Source organism: Poecilia mexicana, unplaced genomic scaffold (assembly GCF_051168715.1).
Source record: "Poecilia mexicana isolate PSO_F unplaced genomic scaffold, ASM5116871v1 scaffold_2, whole genome shotgun sequence".
Taxonomy (NCBI): Eukaryota; Metazoa; Chordata; class Actinopteri; order Cyprinodontiformes; family Poeciliidae; genus Poecilia; species Poecilia mexicana.
In genome coordinates this window covers 31,507,057-31,530,000 of record NW_028263371.1, presented here as the reverse complement: position 1 = coordinate 31,530,000, position 22,944 = coordinate 31,507,057, and the positions used below count along the sequence as shown (strand labels likewise).

At 38.4% G+C, this 22,944-nt stretch overlaps 1 protein-coding gene across 5 annotated transcripts in view; it reads right to left on the bottom strand.

The window, feature by feature from the left end:
- The window catches only part of dmd (dystrophin), a 217,626-nt gene that overhangs the window by 73,440 nt on the left and 121,242 nt on the right, over positions 1 to 22,944 (bottom strand). For all 5 annotated transcript variants that reach the window (XM_014998044.2, XM_088014614.1, XM_088014602.1 and 2 more), the window contains 15 exons: positions 22,302 to 22,397; positions 21,835 to 21,933; positions 21,562 to 21,743; positions 18,914 to 19,064; positions 16,187 to 16,306; positions 14,742 to 14,843; positions 11,542 to 11,649; positions 11,280 to 11,459; positions 10,270 to 10,439; positions 8,971 to 9,094; positions 7,833 to 7,911; positions 6,896 to 7,008; positions 6,275 to 6,403; positions 3,042 to 3,234; positions 2,211 to 2,356 (listed from right to left, as the gene is read on the bottom strand). In XM_014998044.2, the coding sequence (XP_014853530.2) occupies positions 2,211 to 2,356; positions 3,042 to 3,234; positions 6,275 to 6,403; positions 6,896 to 7,008; positions 7,833 to 7,911; positions 8,971 to 9,094; positions 10,270 to 10,439; positions 11,280 to 11,459; positions 11,542 to 11,649; positions 14,742 to 14,843; positions 16,187 to 16,306; positions 18,914 to 19,064; positions 21,562 to 21,743; positions 21,835 to 21,933; positions 22,302 to 22,397 (1,992 nt within the window). The remainder of the gene's footprint in view (positions 1 to 2,210; positions 2,357 to 3,041; positions 3,235 to 6,274; positions 6,404 to 6,895; positions 7,009 to 7,832; positions 7,912 to 8,970; positions 9,095 to 10,269; positions 10,440 to 11,279; positions 11,460 to 11,541; positions 11,650 to 14,741; positions 14,844 to 16,186; positions 16,307 to 18,913; positions 19,065 to 21,561; positions 21,744 to 21,834; positions 21,934 to 22,301; positions 22,398 to 22,944) is intronic.

Sequence of the window (22,944 nt, the reverse complement as noted above, 5' to 3'; positions counted from 1 at the left end):
ATGTGCTTAAAGGAATTAGATCAAATAACAATAAAACGTGTAGCCTGACAGATTAGTTTTTTTGTTTTTTTTTTGGCCATATCCATGAAGAAGATGACAACAGGAAGTAGTTAGAAGATTATTTTTAATGACTTATCAAGTGAATCATATTCATCTGTGATTTTAACTGCGTTTCTTCTTTGATGGAAACTTTAAATTCCAAAATTTTTTTTTTTTCCTTTTACATTAGCGGAATACTGTCAAAGTTTTGCGAACATTTGTCATGGAAACGCTCTTTTAATGCAGCAAAGCACTAAACCTCGTTGGTACAAAAACTGGCTGTTCAGAAAGTTTCATCCAAGTATTTTAATTATGAGACAAGAGAGAAAACAGCAACTTCTTTTTAGTAGTTAAAAGAATAATTTGGAGGAAAATAAAAAAAACACTTAGCGAAGCGTTTCCAGTAAACGATTGCCTTATTTTCACTTAGCACTGCTGGAACACAATTTGCATTTATTTGGGAAAAAAGGAACAATTTAGATGCTTCTCATTTAATCCTGCTAAAATGCCCAAGCACGGAGATCCTCAACCAGACGTTTCTGGTTGCATCTCAGCATTTTAAAAAGCTGAAACTTTCATCTTTCCATTCATTCCTGTTTCCCTCATTCTTCAAAGCGAGCTGAAAATCCATCCATCACCCCTAACAACCGCCATAATGAACTTACAGGTAACGTCCTGTTGTGTCAGATGCACACAGTTTCCTCCCAAGGTCGGAGGCTTAAACCAAACTTTCGGCTAATGATGCACGGTCGCCATGCTCGCCGCTGCCTGCTACTTTCAAGTGCAACAGGAAGCATCTTTTTACACGCTGGCTGCCTTGGTTGTTTGCCATCACTGCTGGCGATAAAATGTTACTACTTATAGTAAAAAAAGTGATTACAGGCTTCCACAGTCTGGCAGAAACATCAACCCCATGTTGGGTTTTTTTAGGGATGGGAAATGGACATAAACGGCCCTACTGTCATCATTATCATTATTATTCAGTCATATAGATTAATCAGCTCATCACCTGAAGGTAAATAAATAAAAATTTTACATTTTAATTGAAAAACAAACCAAATGTAAGGTGATTAATTTAACAAACTAAAAAAAAATCTGATGTAATTTCAGGTATTCTGATAATAAAAAAATAAGATATAATCCAGTGTATGGATGTGAGCTGAACAGACTACATTTACAATTTATAGTTTAAAAACATATTATTTTTATATTCTTAAAGATTTGAATCTCTGAAAAACAACCTAAAATAATCAAAGTTTTATTTCTTTTCCAAAGAACTCCAGCTACAAAAGAGCCTCAGGTAAACAAGCATCTTGCTCTACTCAGGATCTTTGATGAAGGATGAATTAAGACTGCGAGTTACAAAATGTATTAAATAAAAAATGCAAAAAAAAACAAAAAAACAAATAGTTTACTGTGATTCTTTGGTGTTTGTTTTAGCTGCTCAACAACAAACAAACTGTTATTAAATCTGTATATTATTAAAGATCCAAAACATTAAAAAGGACTGTTGAGTTATTAAGAAAAAATATTTTTGGGGTTAGTAATTGTTTTTTATTTTGTTGGTCAAATTTTTACCATCCTTCACTTTATTTCAGTGGCCAAAAATGGCCCCCGAGCCACAGCTTTTACACCGGAAACGACAGGCTAACGCTAACTTGTTGATTATTCTGCTTGTAGCGTGTTTTCTTTGCTTCTTCACATATTGTTTTGTGGTCAAAAAGGCAGAATTGTAAACGAAGCGCAGTAAACAATTTAAACCCACCACTTTGGCTAGCAGCATGACCAAATTTAAATGAATCTGACTAGCAGCGGATGGTAATTTAGACCCTGCTAACAGTACGCAACAGAATTTTTTGATAGGATCATAAATGATTCAGATATGTAAATAAAAAATAAAAAAAGTCAGAATTCTGATAAAAGTTTAACTTTAAACTTTGGAAAAAGGAACTTTATTGCACTAAAACCCCCAAATTTATGTTTTTCATGATTCTGATGAACGTCTGTAAAGTTCTGAAGTGGAACATTAAGTCATGGGCACAACGACTAGACAGAAATGTCTTCCTTATTATTTTTTTACTTTAATTTCAGTCATTACTAAAATGGCCGCATCAAAACAGCTAATATTTTTCGGGGGGTTTTTTCATATTGTCCTGGTGTGTGCAGAGTACCTGAAGATCCTTGAGTCTCTGCTCCATAATGGGATACTCGGTAACAGCTGTTGATGGGATGGAAAGTTTGGCTTCGCACTGCTGTAACCATGCCAACAATGCAGATATGGTCTCTTTATATCGAGCTGGGGGCAAGCTTTCCAAAACTGAAGGCAGAAAAGAAGAGAGAGGCTGAAAAGGTAGTCAAAGCTTGTAGACAGAAAAGGCTCACGCAGTCTTCCATCTTCTGGGTGTTTTTAATCAAATGTTTGGTTGAAAATGGTTACAGGACAGAAGCAGATGCTACGTCTGTTTAAACTGCATCGAGTCGTTGCTGTCGAGAACATTTCAAGAGGCCACAAAGGACTCCTGCCCTTTTTATTGTTTCCTTCTGTCTCCAAAGGCAATCCGACAATAAGCCAATACAAACACAATCGGCCAATGAATCAGTTAGTTGATCAATCAAAACAGTCCCCCTTTGTTTCTCAACTATAGTTGCGTTTCCATTGACCATGTATTTGCAATTTGGCATTTTGAAAATCAATTTGCTCAAAGGAAAACTCGTTTTTCGGTAAAAAACGTTTGGCCCTGGGATGTGGCTGTATCAGAACTGATGTATTTAGCTTCACATGGTCAACAACTGGATGTTGCCGCTGGTGCAAACCACCGAGAAGAAGATGACAGGAAGTGATAGGAGGATATTGACAAAGTTTTGCACAAACTTGTAATGGAAACGCAGCTGCTGACAACTATGTACCTGAGTTATTGATGACTAAAAGCACAGTTTCTACGGCTCACCTGGAGCTGCAATTTGCTACAAGTTGCGGCTAACAACCATCTTTCCGTTCTCACCCAGCTGTAGCTGCCTCTCTCTGGCCCGCAGATCCTCCAGCACCTTGTGGTAGTGTTCTTTGAAGGCAGTGATGTCGGCATCCAGAAAGGCGGACGGGTCCTCCTCGCCTTCCTTTTCGTCTTTCAGTTCATTCAGACGCTTTTCCAGGAGGTCAACCTGTGGCTGGAGGGAGGACAGGCGAGCAATCTCCTCCTGGTGACAGCACAGAGGAAAGTGGAGGAGATTTAAGCCAAAAACCTGAACATTGTTGGATCTTGTAAAGTTCTGTATTTTAACTTTCAATGCCTAACAATATTAAATCCTTTAAACATCAATGGTCTAGAGGTGTAATAAGAGCTTGCACTGCTTAAAGATTTTGTTTTTTTAGTGAAGAAACCGCTATCTGGTTGCAACTGTCTACATCTGGTGAGCTACATATGCTACATTTAAGAACGCTAGATAAGAATATGAGCTTTAGCTTGACAAATCGTCACATTTATGTTTGAAGCATTTATTTTTGCTGTAATAAAAGCAGCTTAAAACTGTTTTGATGAAGCCAACTAATAAACATTCCTTGTAGCACAGCTGAAAAAGTTGTAGGCACTAAAAGAACTCCATAACTTGTAACCGTTAGCTGCTAACAATGTTACAGTTATCTTCTGCTTTAGAAGTTTTTTAAGAGTACGAATCAGGACTGAACTGTATTCTAAACCACTTTTACAAGGTTTAGAAAATGTACCTACCACCTTTAAGAACTGTTTTCTGTGTTATAACATTAGGGCTGCAAGTAACGATTATTCTAGTAATCAAGTAATCTGATGATTAATTGATTAATTGGATAAAAACATCAGGATATTCTGCAGATTTTTCATTTTATCACTTAAACTTTTTTCTTTTTACACAATATTAGAAATACATTTAAGATGCAAATAAATAATTTAATCCAATTAAGAAAAAAAAAAAAATTTACTGCCTAAAATTAAACAGCATTCTTTTAGTGAATGCTTGATCGGAGCCAATACAGTAATTTTTTTTTTTAAATATTAACTGATTAATAATTGGATGTCAAAAATAATGACTTTTCGGTAACACTTTATTTGAAGGGGGGTGAATAAGACTGTCATGACACTTTCATAAACATGACATAACACATGTCATTAACATCAATAAGCCTTCATGAATATTTATGACTGTTGTCATATAACGTCATTCGGTAAATTATGGCAACTTGACATTAACCAAGAAATCATTACTGATATAAATTTGTTATAAAAGTTTTACTGATTGCACTTTAAAAATTATGTAACTTTATGTTATTAAAGGTAAAGTTTAAATAGTAATGATTTCCTGGTTAATGTCAAGTTGTCATAACAAAGACATTTTAAATAATGTCAACTATGTATTAAAAGTGTCAAAATTTACGGAATGACCCTTTATGACAACAGTCATAAATATTCATGAAGGCTTATTCATGTTTATGACAGGTGTTATGTCATGTTTATGAAAGTGTCATGACAGTCTTATTCACCCCCCTTCAAATAAAGTGTTACCGAATTTTCTTACTGTATTTGAACCAAGTGAAGGTAAAATTAGGCCATTAAATTGCTATAGGTAGAACATCTCAAATGCAAAATATAATTTATTTCTTTAAAATGGTTTTGGTTTAATTACTACTGGTGTTCTTTCAGCAAATTACCTTTTTTAAGTCTGTATACTCCAATTAATGATTAATCAGTTACTGAATTTGCTGACGATTATTTTAATAATCGATTCTTCACGATTAATCCGATTAATTGTTTCAGCTCTACAAGTGATTATCAACTTTTCGTCATTTTTTTGGGTATTTTTACAGTAATATTCTGTGCACTGACACACTGCATCTATTAGAAGATCTCAATGTTGGAGGAAAAACAAGAATGAATAAACAAGTTGAAACAGTAAACAAAAAAAATATATATACAAATCAATAAAAAACAAATATCTGAGTTTAGCCAGTGCAGGTTGACATTTTGTGACACTACATGAGAACACTTCACTCCACTGTGATCAATAAAGCGACATGGGGTTGAGTGCAGCTTCCCTGTGCCTTGGTGAATCGAGTCATGAACATTATGAAACCCCTGAGCAGCTCAAATCTTGTATCCAGCAACAACAAACATCAATACCTCTTGTAAAACTGCAACAATCAGTATCCTCAGCTTACGAGCATCTAACAGCGTAATTAACAGGAAGGTGATTCAATACAGCGATAAAGAAATAAACACTCTTTCCCACCACGGTGCTGACATCAAATTCATTCGCTTAGTTTAATTATTCAAAACATAATCAAGCTGGTATGTAAAAAGTTTGTCTGCCTCCGTTGTCGATAAGGTTACACTTCTTGTAACTTTTGGCCATTAGACACATTTCAGTTTGTATGGAGAGGAAAAACCTTCCACAAAAGAAAAGTCGATTTTTCTCAACATGATCTCTTCAGCCAGATGCTCTGATTTTTTTCCAAATTAGCTCTTCTATTTCGTAAAATACGAAATAAAAGAGCTAATATTTGTAATTTTAGCAGCTGGAGCTATGGGGAAGCTAACTTAACAAGCGTTTCTGCTTTTAAACACTGCTGTGGTTTTTCACACTGCAAAAACAAAAGAAAAGCCTTAGAGTACTTTTGGTCTACTGTAAATCTGTTAGTGCACTTGAAAAAAGGTAAAGTTAACTCCGAAGTAACTTTCCAGCAAGCGTGCCAAGAATCAGGATTTTTTTATTATTGACTATCGATTGGCAGATTATTTAATTTACAACATGGGAAAAATGTCTTATGAGTTAAATAATCTGCCAATGAAAGTAGCACTTTTTCTTTAATATTAAGGAATTATTGACTTGAAACAAACTCCTATATCTTGCTGGGAAGTTATTTGTAAGTTAGTTTGGCATTCGCAACGGGAACTAGACCAAAATTACTCAAGAGGATTTTGTGTTTTTGCAATGCAGTTGTTCCAAAAGGATCTACAAAGCAGAAAAAAAGTTTTCTAAGCCAAAGAGAATGAGTGGATAGTGAAGTACTTACAATATAAAGCTGTGACAAGGTGCATAAGGGGGTGGGGGGAATCAAACAGGTAAAAAAAGATAAAGGAACAAGAAAAAAAATGTAGGAAGTAGACAGAGAGATCGATAATGATGTTGTACTGTGGGGTGAGATTAACATTGTAGTGTTTGGTGGCTGAAAAGCGTCTGAGTTGGACCCTCTTGTCGCCTCGCTCACCCGACATCGGTCCAGTTGTACTTTGAGAGGTTCTGGCTCCGACGCCGGAGGCGCCTGCACTTTGAGCCAGTTCTCACTGGTGTCCACTGCCTGCTCACACTGCTCGTACAAGCTGTAAAAGGCCAAAACCTGCAGCACAGAAAAAAAAACCCAAAACACCATTTAGATAAAACTGACTTCTATTTCCATGTGTTTAGCATAAACACTGCATCAAAGAAATTCACTTTTAATACAGTGCTGTTTATTACTTTCAAGGTTTCCTCCAGAAAACCTGCTAAGCCCGGTTGTTGGGGTGGGGGCAGTCATTCCTCCAGCGGCCCATTTTTGAGTTTAAAAAATGTTTAAAGTTGACAGAAAATTTGAAAATATCGCTTGATAATTATGTGTTATTGGAAGATTAATATCTGAAAACCAACTATAAAACCTTAAAAAATGCAAACATATATATAATAAATCTTAAATAAATAAGCAATGCTAAGCCTGGTGGGTTCACAAGTAAAGCCTGGTGGCCCGCCAGGCTTATTATACCCTGGGGGAAACCCTGACTTTGCGTGTAAAATGATTTCACAACCTAATAAAAACATTATTTCCATCATGTCCTAATTTGTCGTTGTTTGGTACCTTTGTTTGGTAGGCCAGCCATGTGAGCCGGTCGGCCAGCAGGACGCAGAATCCTGCCCAGCGCTGGTTCAGCTGCTCTGCTGCCTGAGCGATGTCGTCGGCTCGGCTCCCCTCTGCAGGCGGTCGGGTGCAGGATTTAGGAATGTTTACATGGGAAAACTCACAACAGGACGGCATTATTATGGTAACTATTTACGTGACAATAAAAACTATTTATTAAGTTTTTTTTTTTTTAGGTAACTGTATGACTGTGACTGTGTGTCACACCAATTTTAGCCCCACAAACACAAATAATGCTCTTGAAAAACATTCCCGTTTTTCTAATGTGCTTCTTAAAGACACCAGTCACATAGAGAAGTGTGATGTGAGATTTTCAGATTTATTGGTACTTATTAATACTTTCACTGAACAAACATTTGAGGAAACAGTAAAGACTATCAATCCTGACAATACGAACAGTTTTGCAGATTTTCAAACAGTTAATTGGAATTTATTGTGACAATGATAAATCAAAACTCTCACCAGGCAGACATTTATCACGGTAAATGATAAACGATACAATACGCACCCACCTCTATGCCAAACTAATCAAAATTTCGCAGATGTATTGCTTTTTTTTTTGGAAGGAAAAAGATTTGTTTTTGGGAAGGAAAACAGCTTGGGGGAGGAGGGGAAAGACTTTTAAAAGTGTTATTCTGGCCTGGCAGACTGTTGGAATGAGAGGCGACTATAAATTGAGATCTCTGCTTTCAGGGACACCAACAATTACACAAGGACAGAGGTGAGGACACAAAAAAATCCATCTCTGTCCCCTCTCGCTGTGTGTTTCTCCGTCGGTGTTTCTATGGAGACGAGCGGGGAGGGTGGGACAGGTGGAGGCGTTGCCATGGGGACAGACGGGGTGGGTGTGCATGCCTGTGTGAGAGTGTGCGGGTACCCTGCTCGACGAGCGTCTGCGCCGTGCGCGTCGCCTCCTGGAGCTTCCTGTACTTCTCTGGCCGCTCTCGGTCTATGGCCTGTGGCAAACAGAGCGGAGGAGGAGAGAGACGAGCTCGACAGCAGAACAACAGAGAGATGCTGACTGGCTCAACATCAGAGCGGTGGCTGTAATTAATGGCGGAAAAGCTGGGTTCCAAAATTTCAGATTTCATCTTAGAAGCGCAGACTTCAATGTTTTTCTTGGCATTTCACAGGACGGACCGACACAGAGGACAAAGACCTGTCGTGATAACAAATTGTGCTATCCTAAGTATCTGTCCCATCACTAAGAAACTGCTTCACTTTTCAGGCATGATGGATGCTGAGCATTAAAAAAAGGAGGTATTAGCTGCTTTATCAGGATGCTTCTACATCGTCTTCAAACTGTGGATAGACACCAAGCGGCCATGTTTTTTACTTATCTATACCAGTTATTGTTGTTGTAACAGTTTTACATTCTAACACTCTGCTCTCCATAAAGTGCCAACTCACTTTGTGACAAAAGTAAAGTCTTTAAGATCTTCCATGAAGTATGGCTCCCCCCTGTTTCTGTGGCTGACACGCGAAGGGAATGTTTAGCTATTCGGGACATTAGGTTTGCTAATTTGGGGCGCGGTTTTTATGAGGCGTTGTCAGATACCATCTGCATTCTTATCCGAGACCTGTTCACCGTCTTTAGTGTGTAAATCTGATCGAAATCAAACATCCAAGCTGAGGTCCAGTGTCCTCCATTTCTCACTTCTGAACTTCCCTAAAGATTTTCACCCTTCTTGTCGTTTCTGCTTCTATTTGTCTCTTATCTGGGTCGTTTTCCGTTTCGATTTAGAACTTTTAAAAGTATGTTTTATGCATAACTGATTAAACTAAACTGGGCAACACTTTACCAACACTTTTTAAACAGAGTTTGACACCGTCTTGTTGCATAATCACAGCTCCAGCAGTCCTTCCAGGCCCGACTGCTAAATGAGATGTAAAACCTCGTCCAGCCCCAGCTGGGTAATGCTTCCCCAGCAGCTCAGATCTCAGCAGAATCTAACGCTGTGGGGGATTATTCTCACATTGAGCACTAAACTGTTCTTTTTTTTTTTTGTTTTTACCTGGACTTTGTCATGCAGCTCCTGAATGCTGCCGTCTTTGCGTGACACGGAGAATTCGGGGCTCTGCAGGATGGCCTCGCCGCGGGTCATGTAGCTGTGCACCTCTGTGAAGTCCACATCAAACCTGATGGCACGACGCATGCGGGAGAAGGACAAAAACGGAAATCAGATGTTCAGTTTGCTGGAAATGCCGCTTCAGTGTGAAGCGCTAAACAGTTTGGAGTTTATATGAACTATTCCATTTTACAGCTTTAAAAACAGGAGATTTCTGGAACCTAGACGAGATTGTGGAACTAAGATAGAAGCTGTTTTAATAGACGGACAGGAACTGGGTGAAGATGGTTCCATAATGGCTCAACTGAGAGCATCAGACTTCAGGTGTTGGGTCAGTAGGAGTCACACATGCAGATTCAGGATTATCCTGGTTTAACGCTGCGCCATGACGGCTCCTCTATCGCTTTTTATCTTCTCCCCCTTGGTGCCAACAATTCTCTTAAAGGGGCAGTATTGTGTGTTTTCCAGTCAGGTTAACTTCAGTTGTTAAAAAAAAAAATGCTATAAATATAAATATATAACAAATATTAGGAATGCACGACATTGGATTTTTGGGTGCTATCCAATATGCCGATTTACCAAAACTCATTCGGTTGATAACCGATACCAATACCGATATTTTATTCCTAAACTTACTTACTTAAACTATATGGCTTTCTTTACTGTGGAATTAAAATAATGCGTTATCTTTGTCAATTTGATCTGCTGCCAAATGCAAAATGCTAAAAAAGGAGACTGGAAACGATGTAACGCTTTCAACTTGCAATATGTTTAATGTCAAATTGATTCATGAAATTTGCTCTCTCTATGACAATGACAACGCTCAAATAAATTTCACAATCCTTTACATCGGTGAGTTATTTTGATGGAGTGGCCGTTGTCCGATATTAAATTGCACAGCTAATCTCGGCCGATACCGATACCATGCCGATAATATCGTGCATCCCTATCAAATATGTCTGGAAACAAGTTTGAAAAAAACGAATGGGAATGCAACAGACTAGTCGCTACAAAGCAGAAATACATATGAGTTGATTTTTATTTAGGGGCAACATAGTAAAGGGGGATGAATACCTTATTATCTACTCGTTACTTTCTAATACTGGACCAGATCTGACTATATTCACCTACCTGCTGAGATAGGAGAGCAGAAAAGGATGCATGAAACTGAACACGTCACATAAAGTTAGAAAATGTCTTGCAGATAATCACTGCTGGACGACTGGAGACTGGACACACACTCACCTTTTCCTGAGCTCAGAATCCACCACCACTTGTCTCTTCTTCTGAGGCGGCGGCGACTCTCGAGTTTGGCGCAAAGCCGACACCTTCTCCCTGGTGGTCACCTTGGTAACAGTCGCTGTGACCGACTGGGTGGCCTCAGACTGCTTGGTCGTGCCGACAGCCGAGGAAAGCTGGAGGAGAAATTTGAATTTATTTGGACAAACAAGCCAGGCGGTGGTGGTTTTAGTTGAACCTGAAGCTGCAGATGTGAATGTGGGGAAAAGGGTGAACCTGTTCTGCATCAGGGTGAGGAAAAAAAGGCCAGGTGAAGAAACGGGAAAGATCTAATTCCCTGCATTTGTGTCTTTGTGTGTATGTTTGTTTCGCCAAGGTACGGCCTAATGAGCTTTTAACGTTGAGTACAATTACTGAAACATCCATGCTGCCATGGAAACGGAGGTGTTCACAGCCAGGTGTCGACCCGAAGAGGTCAATACGCTAATCATCTGACTGATTATAATGGACAAGTGATTAAAAAAAGAGGAAAGGATGGAGCAAGGGAAGGAAGGAAAGTGCTGCTGCTGGGCAGACAGGAAGAAGTGATGGATTTGTCAGCCTCAGGCTTCTGTAGCACGTTTTGACTTAACCTTGCAGTTAGCTGCTTCCTGTGTCACCGATGTTTATTAGAAGAAAGCAAAATCAGAGAAGGTGTAAATAAAAGGGAAAATGTGTTTTCTATGCAGGTAAGAGGAATGCTGAATGGACTGCAGCCAATTTGTTCTTATTGTACTTTTGTGCTTTCAACCTCTGTTATTGAACATACTGGATTAAAAAGGTGATGGCGGCCTTTGAGAAATGTCAAAATAATGGCCATACTGTCAAAAAACGACAAACTAAACAGGATCTTTTATAAACTATAGTTACCCTTACTTAGGAATTGTAAATTGATGCTGTTGTGTAAAATGCAAAAATAAATTATTTGCTTCTTTGTGTAATAATAAATCAACCAATACAAAGTTTGACCAACCTACCTGGGAGATGTTCAACTCCAGATTTTGGACCAGTCGGTCCCATCGCTGAGCAAAGCTGTCCAGTCTGGCCTCCAGTTTGGAGGCGACCTCTTTGTTCTTGACACTGAACAACAGATCCTGGCTCATAGAGCACAGCTTATCCATGGTGGGAAGCTTGGCGTCTAGTTCTCCCTTCAGCGTCTGATAATAAACATGAAAACATTTGATACCGCCCGTCTGGGAGGTATTTGTTCTGTTTAGGGACAGGGTGTGAAAAACTCACAGACAGACGGCGCAAACAGGCCGCTATCTCTGCCTGGTCTTTGAGGTTGGAGGTCTTGGTGGAGCGAACCAGCTCCTCCTTTTGAGTCAGCCAGGAGTCAAACAAACACTGTCAACACAGAAATTAGGCCAAGATCAGTTAGGGGGTTAAATAAGGCAAAGCACAACAGCAGATAGGAAGAGTACGAAGAATTAAAGAAATAAAGACAAGCTGACTGGTTCTGAGAAAATAAAACATTTTTGATGCACTCGTGAAAAAAATGACACCCAACAACTCTATCATATCTGGACATTTGGTTATTTAAGAATAATTTTGTGACAAATTCAAAGAATGTAAATGATAATAAAATCTGAAAAAAACATGTAAGACTTTATCAAAATGCCCAGAATATTGAAGGCCTGTCATAATAACATATTTTGCTGGACGATAAATTGTCCTAGAAATGATCGCGATAAGCCAGATTATCATTTTGAGACCATTTTCAACAAATTGAATAACCATGAAACTGGAAGACATTTTAAATAAGCAAAACTGAACAAATAAAACAACAATAATTAAAATTAGGATTATGAAATCTTAGAAGGCAAAACTGAATTTAAAAAATATATTAATGTAGCTTAGACAGGGAAAACAGGCAAAAGTGGCAGGTAGTGCAAACTAACTACTTTGCAAATGTCTAATGTTTTCAGCGTTTCTCAAAAATGTCAGCTTTCAACAGTATTAAAGGAGAGCGTCTCCTTGACGACTGTTGCTGCCGTCGTTAAAAATCATGTCCATACAATCAGAAAGAGACGGCAGTCCACCATGAATCCTACTTTGTATGGGACAGGACTTGTGCAAAAATGTGAAGTGTGTGTGGAAAGAAAAAAGCAACTGAAGCAGAACGTGATTTCAGAGAATTGGCTGAAAATAAAAAGTTTAAAAAGGCTCAGTCAAAGTCAAATCTTTAAATAAATCTTTGCTAATTATTGAATAAAACGAGGTTCATTTTCGTTCTTTAAGTGCAAATAAATCCCTTTGCTTTCAAGAGATGAAAAACATAATATGATGTGATTTCTAAACATAGAACTTAATGGGAGTTTAATGGGATGTCCTCATTTTTTACATCAACCTGCCATTTTATTAAGGGGTTAATGAACAGAAAAAATTATTACACTGAGGCACATTTCACTTTAAATGATAAAAATGAGTCACTGGGGCAGAAAACAAAGTCAATTAAGCAAGCAGTACCAATGCGAATCTATTTTTTGAGTTTTAATTAACTCTGACTTGTTAATCACATTTAATCCGACGCTGTGATCTTAGACGTTGCAATTATTACTTACAAAACATGAGCAAATCAGATATCTTAACCCACTTAATTAAATTTTGTTTTATTTTCTTCACAAAGTCTGCTCTTGCCAGAAGATGATGCATATTAACCATGAAAGGTTTGGTCATTCCAGGCCTATTCAGTTTGGGATTGGTACATGATTGCAGCACCGCATGCAGAAATGGTTGGACTTGCTGTGATCACTCTGTGGAAACGCAATTCATGCACATTTTTAAGCAACACTCTTACACACCAAAAGCTGAATAGACACTAGTGGTTTGAATAATAATACAAAAAACCTCGATAATAACAATTTAGAATCTTCCTTACAAATATATTAACTTTTCCACATTTGTGGTCGTCAGTTTACAACCACATATATATATATATATATATATATATATATATATATATATATATATATATATATATATATAGCCACAAAAAATTTCATAGTGTAACCTACAAGTAGAAATGCAAAAGAAGCATAGATTTGTTTAGGATTTAACTGAGAGTGTTTTGTTTGTTTGTTTGTTTGTTTTCCTTTCTACAACTTGTCTGAAAAATACTATTTTTCCCCTCTCACCCTCTCACCCCGAGGGTGAGAGGGGAATTTTATATATATATGCTGTTGTGCTCCTAAATCCCTATAGTATTTTTCAGACAAGTTGTAGAAAGGAAAACAAACAAACAAACAAACAAACAAACAAACAAAACACTCTCAGTTAAATCCTAAACAAATCTATGCTTCTTTTGCATTTCTACTCGTAGGTTACACTATGAAATTTTTTGTGGCTGAGAAGTTCTTCTCATTTCATTTTGGGAGATGGTTTTGCTATTTTACAAAAATATCAGTGGGCCTGATGGCCAGTCAGCTCACTGTTCAACATGACTGTGTTTATTAACTTGTAGAGCTAGCAAGTGTAGTTTGCTAGCTCTACATGTGCTAGCAAACTAGCTACACTTGACAGCTCTACAGCTAGCAGTAGTATTATAATTAAAGAAAAACATTACTGCAAGTGATTAAAGCTGTGTACTTGTATCTACATGCGTTTTGGCATCAGTGGCAAGGACTTCAGTTAGATACTTGAGTTTATATCCAACATTAACATTATACATTTCTTTTAAATAACTGTATAAGCAGCTAATACAGTTATATGAAAGAAATTAGAATATTTTTGAAAAGTTCATTTATTTGAGTAGCTCAATTCACTAAAAGACACATCATATAGATTCATTTTCAAGCTTTTTCTGCTTACTAATGGAAATATTTACGGTTGGAATATCATATCAGTCCAACAAAAAACATTTTAAATACAGAAATGTGAACTTAATGAGAAGTATGTTTAAAACTTGCTTTATGGTTATGATTTTCAAAATGTACTTTTAATTTGACAAAGCAAGCTTCGCCTAAACGTGTTCTAATTTATTAGATGTGTCTGTACATTCATCATGGACGTACATTTCAAAGTAACTGAACTTCAACTGGTTTACTTATTTTTTTAGTTTGAAATTATGTGATATTCTATCAAATAAGTAATTACATTATAAATACACTCTGTGTGTCTTCATTCTGGGATATTTTTTTGATTTGTAAAGAGCAGAAATAGTCAAACATAAGGCCCCTCTGTACAAATTCAAACTCACACCATTTTATTACACACCTTACACCTTATAGTCTTGGCAATTGAAATTTATCTAAATAGCACAGAACAGATGTTAACCATAGGACTGTACTTTTCAACAAGTTTAACTTCTCTTTAAAAGTCAGTAAAAATTAGAGATTGGAGTTTGATTTGTTTGACTGATTCTCATTAAACAGAGTAATAAAAAGAAAACATTGCCTCAATGATGATGTCACAGCTGTTACATACACCTGTGCTCCTACCTGTTCGTTAGTGAAGTGCTGCCATTTCAACAGAATCTCCTGAAGCAGAATCCAGCGCTCTTCTGTCCATCTGCAAATCGCTGCCCAGCGGTCACCGAGAACCTGCACACACGCAAACACAAACACAAACACAAACACACACACGCAGACATCTTCGATCAGAGTGTATATTTGGAATAAAATTCTCTTTGAGATATTTCCCCCCAGGCAGAGTAAAATTTTCATCATGTTGCCTCAAAAGGTAATTGGTTCACACTTTTGACATGCCAGATGAGTTTTTTTTTTTTTAAGTTGTCAGAAATGCCGTTTGATTTTTGCTTCTTGCTGCTCTAAAGTTTATATTGAGCGCAGGGGGATAAGAAACAAACACAAAAAAAACACTGGTTCTAACATGATGCCATTTTTTCTGCTCTTTTGTCACTTAAAATGTTACAAAACTGGTACTCAACTTTTATTATCCCACTTCAAAAGAAAATGGCATTTTTTGTTTCTATCCAGCTGTCGGAAGTTAGAGAATTTATTTCTAGATTTGTCAAACAGGCATTTAAACATAACGCAGATTGTACAACTATTGATAATGTCTGTAGTTTATTTGAAGTACAAATTTCAACAATAAAGACGTTCAAAGTGCTTACATGATAAAACAAACAAACAAAAAAAAAAACAGTTGAAAAATGAAGTAATGAAAAGTTTGTTTCTATATTAGTGGAGCATAAAAACTGAATGCTGTTCCTCCATGTTTGGTTCTGACTGTAAGGACGCAAAACAAACAAGAAGATTTAAGTACGCTTGGTTGAGTTTGTCGAGATCTTATTGGGGCATTAGTCATTTAATCCTGGAAATGCTCTTCCCATGATAGAAGGCTGACTTTGTTACTGTCTTTATGTGTCTGTGAAGGTTCAGGTCCATCACTACACTTAAATTTAAGTATAGACTTATGGTATCAAAAACTACTTCACCACAAATTCATGTCCCAGTCTTGAAGCTTTGTGATTGTACTCCAACAAACAAAAGAAACAAAAACAAGATGCAACAAAGCAAAAATAATTTCTCTGTGAGTCAACAGTGCTGCAACAATAACCCATTTAATAAATCTGACAGCAACCGGCTTGAAGAAGCCAAGCCTGAACAAAGACGGCCATCTGTGTGACGATGCTTCAGCCCCGGCATCGGGCTTCAATTATAGCAGCAGCAACAAACTGATGTGAAAATTAATGGCTGGAGTTGTAGCATAATCCTGTCTTATTCTTTGCGCTGTGCAGGATATGGCAAGGCGCTGAAGTGACGCATCAGTGTCGAAAATGAACATAGACAACAATGTTCATTACTCCAGTCTGCAATCTTGCTGGCAATGTCTATTTAGAAATATTTTCTACTAAGTTTACTTTTTGTAAAAAACAAAAAAACAGCCAACAAAATGCAGCTGGTAAGTCCCGTTTACTCACCTGGAGTTTGCTCTCCAAGGCGGCAGTCGCGCTGTCTCCAGTGTTCTCGTCGACAACCACCACCATGTGGGTCAGAGAATTCACCCTGACCTGCTCCAGCTCCAGGTCCTCCTGGAGGAGCTGCAAAACAGACAAAAACATACACATGGAAAATGGAATACAATGTTTTGCAAAGCTAAATTTTTCATCTGAGAAGAGTTACAGAGCTGTGAATGTATTTTGCGCTTTTGCAGTTTTCCACTATTCTGCGATGCTGACACAGCTGAATGTTTCAGATGATCAAACAAAATGTCATTAGCAGACAAAAACAAACCTGTCATGCTAAGCACCGGGATGCCTCAGGGCTGTGTGTTTAGTCTCTTGCTGTTCCCGCTGCTAACACATAACTTTCCATCCGCACATGAGTGAAATCTTATTAAATTTGCAGACGGGAATGATGCATTTATGCACAGGACGGAACTTAAAACAGCAAGCAGGCTAGAGCAGAAACAACAATCCGGTATGATAGTTATATGACATAAACAGGAAATAATTATTGATTTTTAGAGGTAAGAAGTTGAACCAACAGCCCTGAGGATCAGCAGACATAAATAACTTTAATAGCTCTTAACTTGATTTATTTTCAAAAGCTGCAACAAATTTGTTTGGTTTATGTTACATCCTGACTTTAGTTTGCCTCTTATATCTACCTAAGATGCTGAATTAGATGTTTAGGTAAGGCAAAATAAAATCATTTAATGATCCTTCTGTCAACAAGTAAATCTTACTTAGATTCACAACCTGAAGCTACAGATCATTGTGTTGCGCTAAGCACTAAATTTAATATCTAATGACATTGAGTAATTGTCCTTTTTAACTTGGCTGCTATTATTTCACAATTAGTATGCCGAGAACACTTCATCCTTTGATAAAAAAAATAAAATATGGAGAAATGTATATTAAGTGATAGTTTAACACCAACCGCTTCTACACACAGAAGGCTAATTTGAAGCGTAGGTTTCAAAAGGCATGTGAAAGCGCCAGATAAATCCATTTAACACAGCTGGAGAGCTCAGCCTCACACTGCGATTAGAGCGGAGATGATGGGACTTTTTTTAAAAAGCACGGCCGCGTTTAACAAAGTGAAAATACGAGCAGCCGAGAGCCCCTGCTGGAGCGGTTCTGAACCCTAAAAATCACAGTCAAATTAAAAAGCAAACAGAGTTCTGTGATGAAAAAATAATTTGGTCAACCATTTGATCTTTGAATTGGAGTAGAGCCGAGAAAAATGAGGTAGGTAACGCAGAAGAAAGGTGAGGAGTGAAACAGTCCAGCCTTACTGCTCTTTACTGGAATAAACAAAGTGGACAGCAGTGAGGTGCTGCTGTTCAAAATATACAGGCGCAGTATTCTGCAGATGTGTTGTTACTGCTATGCAGCATGAATACCACCATGCCTGGTCTCCAAGTGTTGGATAATTATTCACTCAGGCTCCCTGTGTCTGTAATATTCCTTACATTTGTTTTTTGTTCAGCCTAACAGAGAAGGTCAGGAAGTCATTAAGAAATTACAACCAATTACAACCAAATAGTTTTGATGCCAGAAGCCAGAAACCTTGTTCCTGGGACGGAAATATTATCCACCAGCACTACGGACTACATGTCCATGCCTGTTATTAATAGAAATATAAGAATATTTCCTAATATCTTACAATATCTTTAAGTCGGATGCATTTCTCAAGCTCATAATCAACAGTCAACACTTTTATCTAAATATTTAATTTGCCCAAACTGTCACTGTTGGGATTTATTTCAACATATTTCTCTGAACATTTACATATATGTGTTTATGTGTGTGTGTGTGTGTGTGTGTGTGCGTGTGTGCGTGTGTGTGTGTGTGTGCGTTTGTTTGTAATACCTTGTGGGGACGATTTTCCTGACATATACTACGTTGTGGGGACCAATTGCTCCTTGTGGGGACCGGAGCCTGCTCCCTGACCCTGTTTTTGGGTCAGGGGTCAGATTTAGGGCTAAGGTATGAATTGAGTTTTGGTTAGGGTTAGGTATGTGATGGTCAGGGTTAGGAAAAGGGCAAAGGTAAGGTTTAGGCTGTAGAAATAAATGGAAGCCAATGGAAAGTCCCCACAAAGATAGCAACACAAACATGTGTGTGTGTGTGTGTGCGTGTGTGTGTGTGTGTGCGTGTGTGTGTGTGTGTGTGTGTGTGCGTGTGTGTGTGTGTGTGTGTGTGTGTGTGTGTGTGTGTGTGTGTGTGTGTGCCTGTGTGTCAGGCATGTTGCAATAAACAATAAATCAATTAATCACATGATGAATTAAAACAAGCTGAATCATTTCCATTTGCAGGATTTATGGTTTTTGTCTTCAGTCTGGTGTTTTGGTCTCAACTGGACCTTTTTTTTTTTTAAGGATGATTTTGTTTACAGAGACTTCATAATTCATTTTATTTGTTGTTTCGTTTATTTATTTTTGATATTTAAAATGTCTTCCAGCTCCAGTGTTAAATGTTCGGCAGAATTTAAACTGTGTGGATGTCCTGGTCATTATCTATGTATTTGTAGATTCGCCTATGTGGTGTTTTAACATTTCTGTTGCTCTTTTGTCCACGTTCTGCTGTGTCAGCGTAAATTTCCCGCTTGTGGGACTAATAAAGGATCATCTTATCTTTGTGTTTCTCTCTTACATGAACGTGTGGATTGAAGATGAGAGTGGGACCAGGTGACGCTCTCACCTTGTGCTCCTCCACCTGGTGCTTGATGTCCTCCAGGTCGGGGCCGAGCGGCTGAGCGCTGATCTTCTTGATGCGAGCCTCGGTGACGTCCAGCCACTCGGTCAGCTGCTGCAGCTGCTTGTTCTGCAGCTCCATCAGGACTTCATGCAGTCTGGGACGGAAACGAATCAGAAGCCTGTCAGTCAAGCGGCTGGGCTCGTTATCCCCCAAAGCAGTCTTTCTGAAGAGCGGCTCGGAAAACCGACAGATGGCGGGTTTTAACATCGAAGCAGAGATTTCAGGTAATTATTACTGTTATTATCATTATTATCATTATTATTCAGACCCTGTTCAGCAAGGGGGCTGTGTCTGCTTATCTCTGTGCTCGAGTCAACAAGATTATCAACGACGATAGCAGAACTGTTTAATTAAATTTGGCTCAGTGTCAGTTAATCTTGGATTCACTATAATTAGAAAGAGTGCAGCTCTTTGTACTCATCGATGTGAGCCGCAGTAAAGATCTTCATTAGCTGTGAAAGTTAGATGGGAGAGAAGGATCAAACTCTTTTTATCACAGCTTTAAATTTCGGGTGTGTTCGGACAAACAGCTGCGACCAGAAACTGTAACTGTAACAGAAACTTCGACATACATAAATATAAATTCTTCTTGTTTAAGGTTAGTAAATAGGACCAACATGATCTCTACTCTGAGAGACATTTGATTACTTTCTTCAAATTAAGTATTTATGTTAAGTAGGCAAAAAAAAATGTAATCACAGTATTTTGTTTTTCCTGTTTTTTTCCTCTTATTTTTGTTTTTTACTTGCCGATTTTGGCCAAAGTGACAAAACGTTTCGACTTGTGTTCATCTGCTTTCTGCGAGATGCTAAAAGCTTGAGATATTCTCTTACAACCAAACTTATCTTTCAACTTCTGCACTTCATCCCAAACCAATCTGTTCACTAATGCTAACTATGAAATCTCTGAGACTAAATCTGTACTGAGATTGAATTGCAGCTGCTTCCTTCCACTTCACAGCCGTGGGCTCCTTTAAATACGTCCCCACGACAACACGTACTTCCACTGAGTGTGCTGCTTCTTTCTTACAGGCTGGAGGAAGATTTATTTGTGCTGACTCAGCAGAGCTGATATTCCACTTTCATTTACCGTTTGTGACAAGTTACAAATGTCAGCTTTTAAAAAGGTCCTTCAAAGGTGAACATTTTAATCATCCAAAAGGAGAGGCAGGCCTACATTTCACAAAGAAATACTATATATATATTTACCCTTTAGTGCGGCTGTGCTGCCAGAAGACTAAGCGCTGAATCAAATTGTCACAAACATCCAATTTTCTGAGCTGATATTGAAAAAGATGGAAATAAGTAAAATGATGGAAAGCTAGTGCTAAAGCTAACAGAATATGTAGTCATGGGAAAATCATCAGTGGTTGGTTAGCTAATTTAAACACCTGCTCCACTAATGATCTGTCAGAGTTCCCTATTTGAAGTTCCACAGCATATCTACATGTTAAGATTTTCAAAGTCAAGCTAGCATAGCTGACCTACTCTCCTCTCCCTTGCAACTTTTTTTAATTAAAACTTTTCAATGACTTGTGAAATGGGAAACCCTTGGACCTTGTTATAGAGGCTGCACTGTTGATAATTAGTAGCAAAGCTCTGCATCTCTTTATTTTATATTTTACATTTGAGAATTAGCATGCTGACAAATGACAGCTAAAACCAATGTTAGTCATTGTCGGCAAACAGTTTGGATTTTGCAAGCATGATGTCACGTTGCAACGCGCCTACATGTTTCTGAGATAATACCAACAAACACAGCCAAGGTGGGTGATTGGGAAATATTGTTAAAGTCTGGATATTTGAATAAGCCAATTATAAATCAGTTACTTAAGAAAGTAAAATATAAGGTTTTATTATTTTTAGACTGGTCCAACAGTATCAGTAGGGTTTCATACACATTTTGGACAAGACTGATGAGTGAGTGTAAGTAGATTGAGACAGAAGAGCAATATAATCACTTTAGTTCTGGCTTAGTTCTTGTTTGATGGTTATATTTGAAACTTTAAATGTTTAAAAACACTATAATATGGCTTAGGTTCCTGGACTGAATTAAATATGTTGTTAGACCTCATGTCCTTTAGGTTTCAAAGGCAGATCATATAATAGTTACTTCTATTGAAAACCTTGGTGCTCGTTGTTGGCCAACTCATTTCGGAAATCGGCTGTGAAATGTTTATAGAAGTGATAAATTAATTGTACATTTACTGATAGTTCAGCAGGAAAGACATTGAAAACCCTACATGTGTTCATTTGCTCACCAATATCTGAGCGTGGAGGAAATTTAAAAGAAAACGGAGGTGTGCGGCTAAAGGACCAATTTTATGAGAACATAAAAAGAAAATGTAACCTCCTCTTGTCGCGAATGAGCAGACTGTGAGCACAAATAAAAAAAGAAGATTCAGGCAGTAAAACTGTCAAATAAAGCCCCGGTGAGGAGAAAAATGAGTAAAGTGCCGTTTTTTTCAAGATATTTGAAGCGAGGTAGAAAAGGCCGCTAAAGAGGCTTTTCTACCTCCTAAAACAAACAATTCTTTATTATTAAGGCTTAACCATTCAGCTTGTGTGAAAATATACTAAGAATCAACAGACCTGTTCTGTCTCTCCATGCTTGCTACTCTCAGGTGTTCCCAGCGGGAGTTCAGGAGGTTCATCTGCTCCCTGACCTCAGAGTCCTCGTCCACACTGAGGTTACCCTCCGCCAGCAGGGCGGCGCCGGCCCGCAGGACGCGGCCGACGCTGCCCTGATGGGTGGTCAGCTCCACCATGTAGCCCTGGTGAAGAGAGTGGGCGATATATCGCACGTACTTCCAATCGATTGAAAAAGCTCAATTAAGGGTTTGGCTCCTCTCTGGCGCCGCCTACCTCATGCGTGTGGAACTGCTCCTTCACCTCCTCCACATGGCTGGAGACGGAGGGCTGGCCGTGGAGGCCGTCCTCTGCCGACAGCAGCCATGTCAACACCTTCAGGAAGCAGAGCTCAACAAGTTACTGAAGGAGTGAGAGGAACGTTTTTGCGTTTATGTCACACTCAGCAGTTTCCTGTTGTTTTAAAATTACAACTCTTATTTACAACACAGCAAAGACATTCCCACACCCTGAAGTTAGTCACGTTTTGTCACATTGCAACCACAAACTCAATTTATATCAAGATGATATGTGATAGAGCAACATACAGTCGTGTAATTGTGAAAAGGAAAGAGAAATGTTATTTTAAAGTCTCACCACAGATTCTTAAAGGGACAGTATTATGTATTTCCAAGCCACATAGTGGAACTTTCTAGCACAATCATGATATGAGAGCGTTGCTACAGTTTTTTTTTTTTTTTTACCTCCTCCAGTGAAGCCTGGTAGCTCTCCAGGCTGGTGGATCCAGGAGGCAGAGGACTGAGGCCCCGCTGAAGCTCCTCCTGGCTGCGGGTCAGGAACTGATGAACGGAGGAAAACAACGCGACAGGAGACAAAGGGAGAGGAGGAGATGGGGCGAGAAAACAGACATTAGGTGAATGTGGAGGAGATGGGGAGACATTAGAGGAACAAAATGCAGGGAGCATGACCAGAATGTAGGAGAGAACAAACGGAGAGAAGGGAAGGTGGCAAGTTCAGCTTCAACAACCATTCCTCTCTCACAATCCCACTTCCTGTCTGTAGTGTTTGCGCTCTACGTACTGTTGAATTAATGCAATAAATTATAATGCATTTTCACTAGATGTAAGTTATAATCCTAGATAAATGAAAACTTGAAGAGTTTCACGTTCCATTCAAAAAAGTTTAGTTTTTTTTTTCTGGGACTATTTTGCATTTCTTCTAGGTGAAGAAGAGTCGACACCTGGTTACGACAGGAGATAAAAGTCGGGGCTGGAACTCTACTAGCAACTCCCAAGATGAGACGACAGATAATGTTTGCGCTATTAGAGGGAGACGAGGAAAAATTTAGCAGTATTCTGGGGAAACTAAGAATTCCTATGTTTGGTT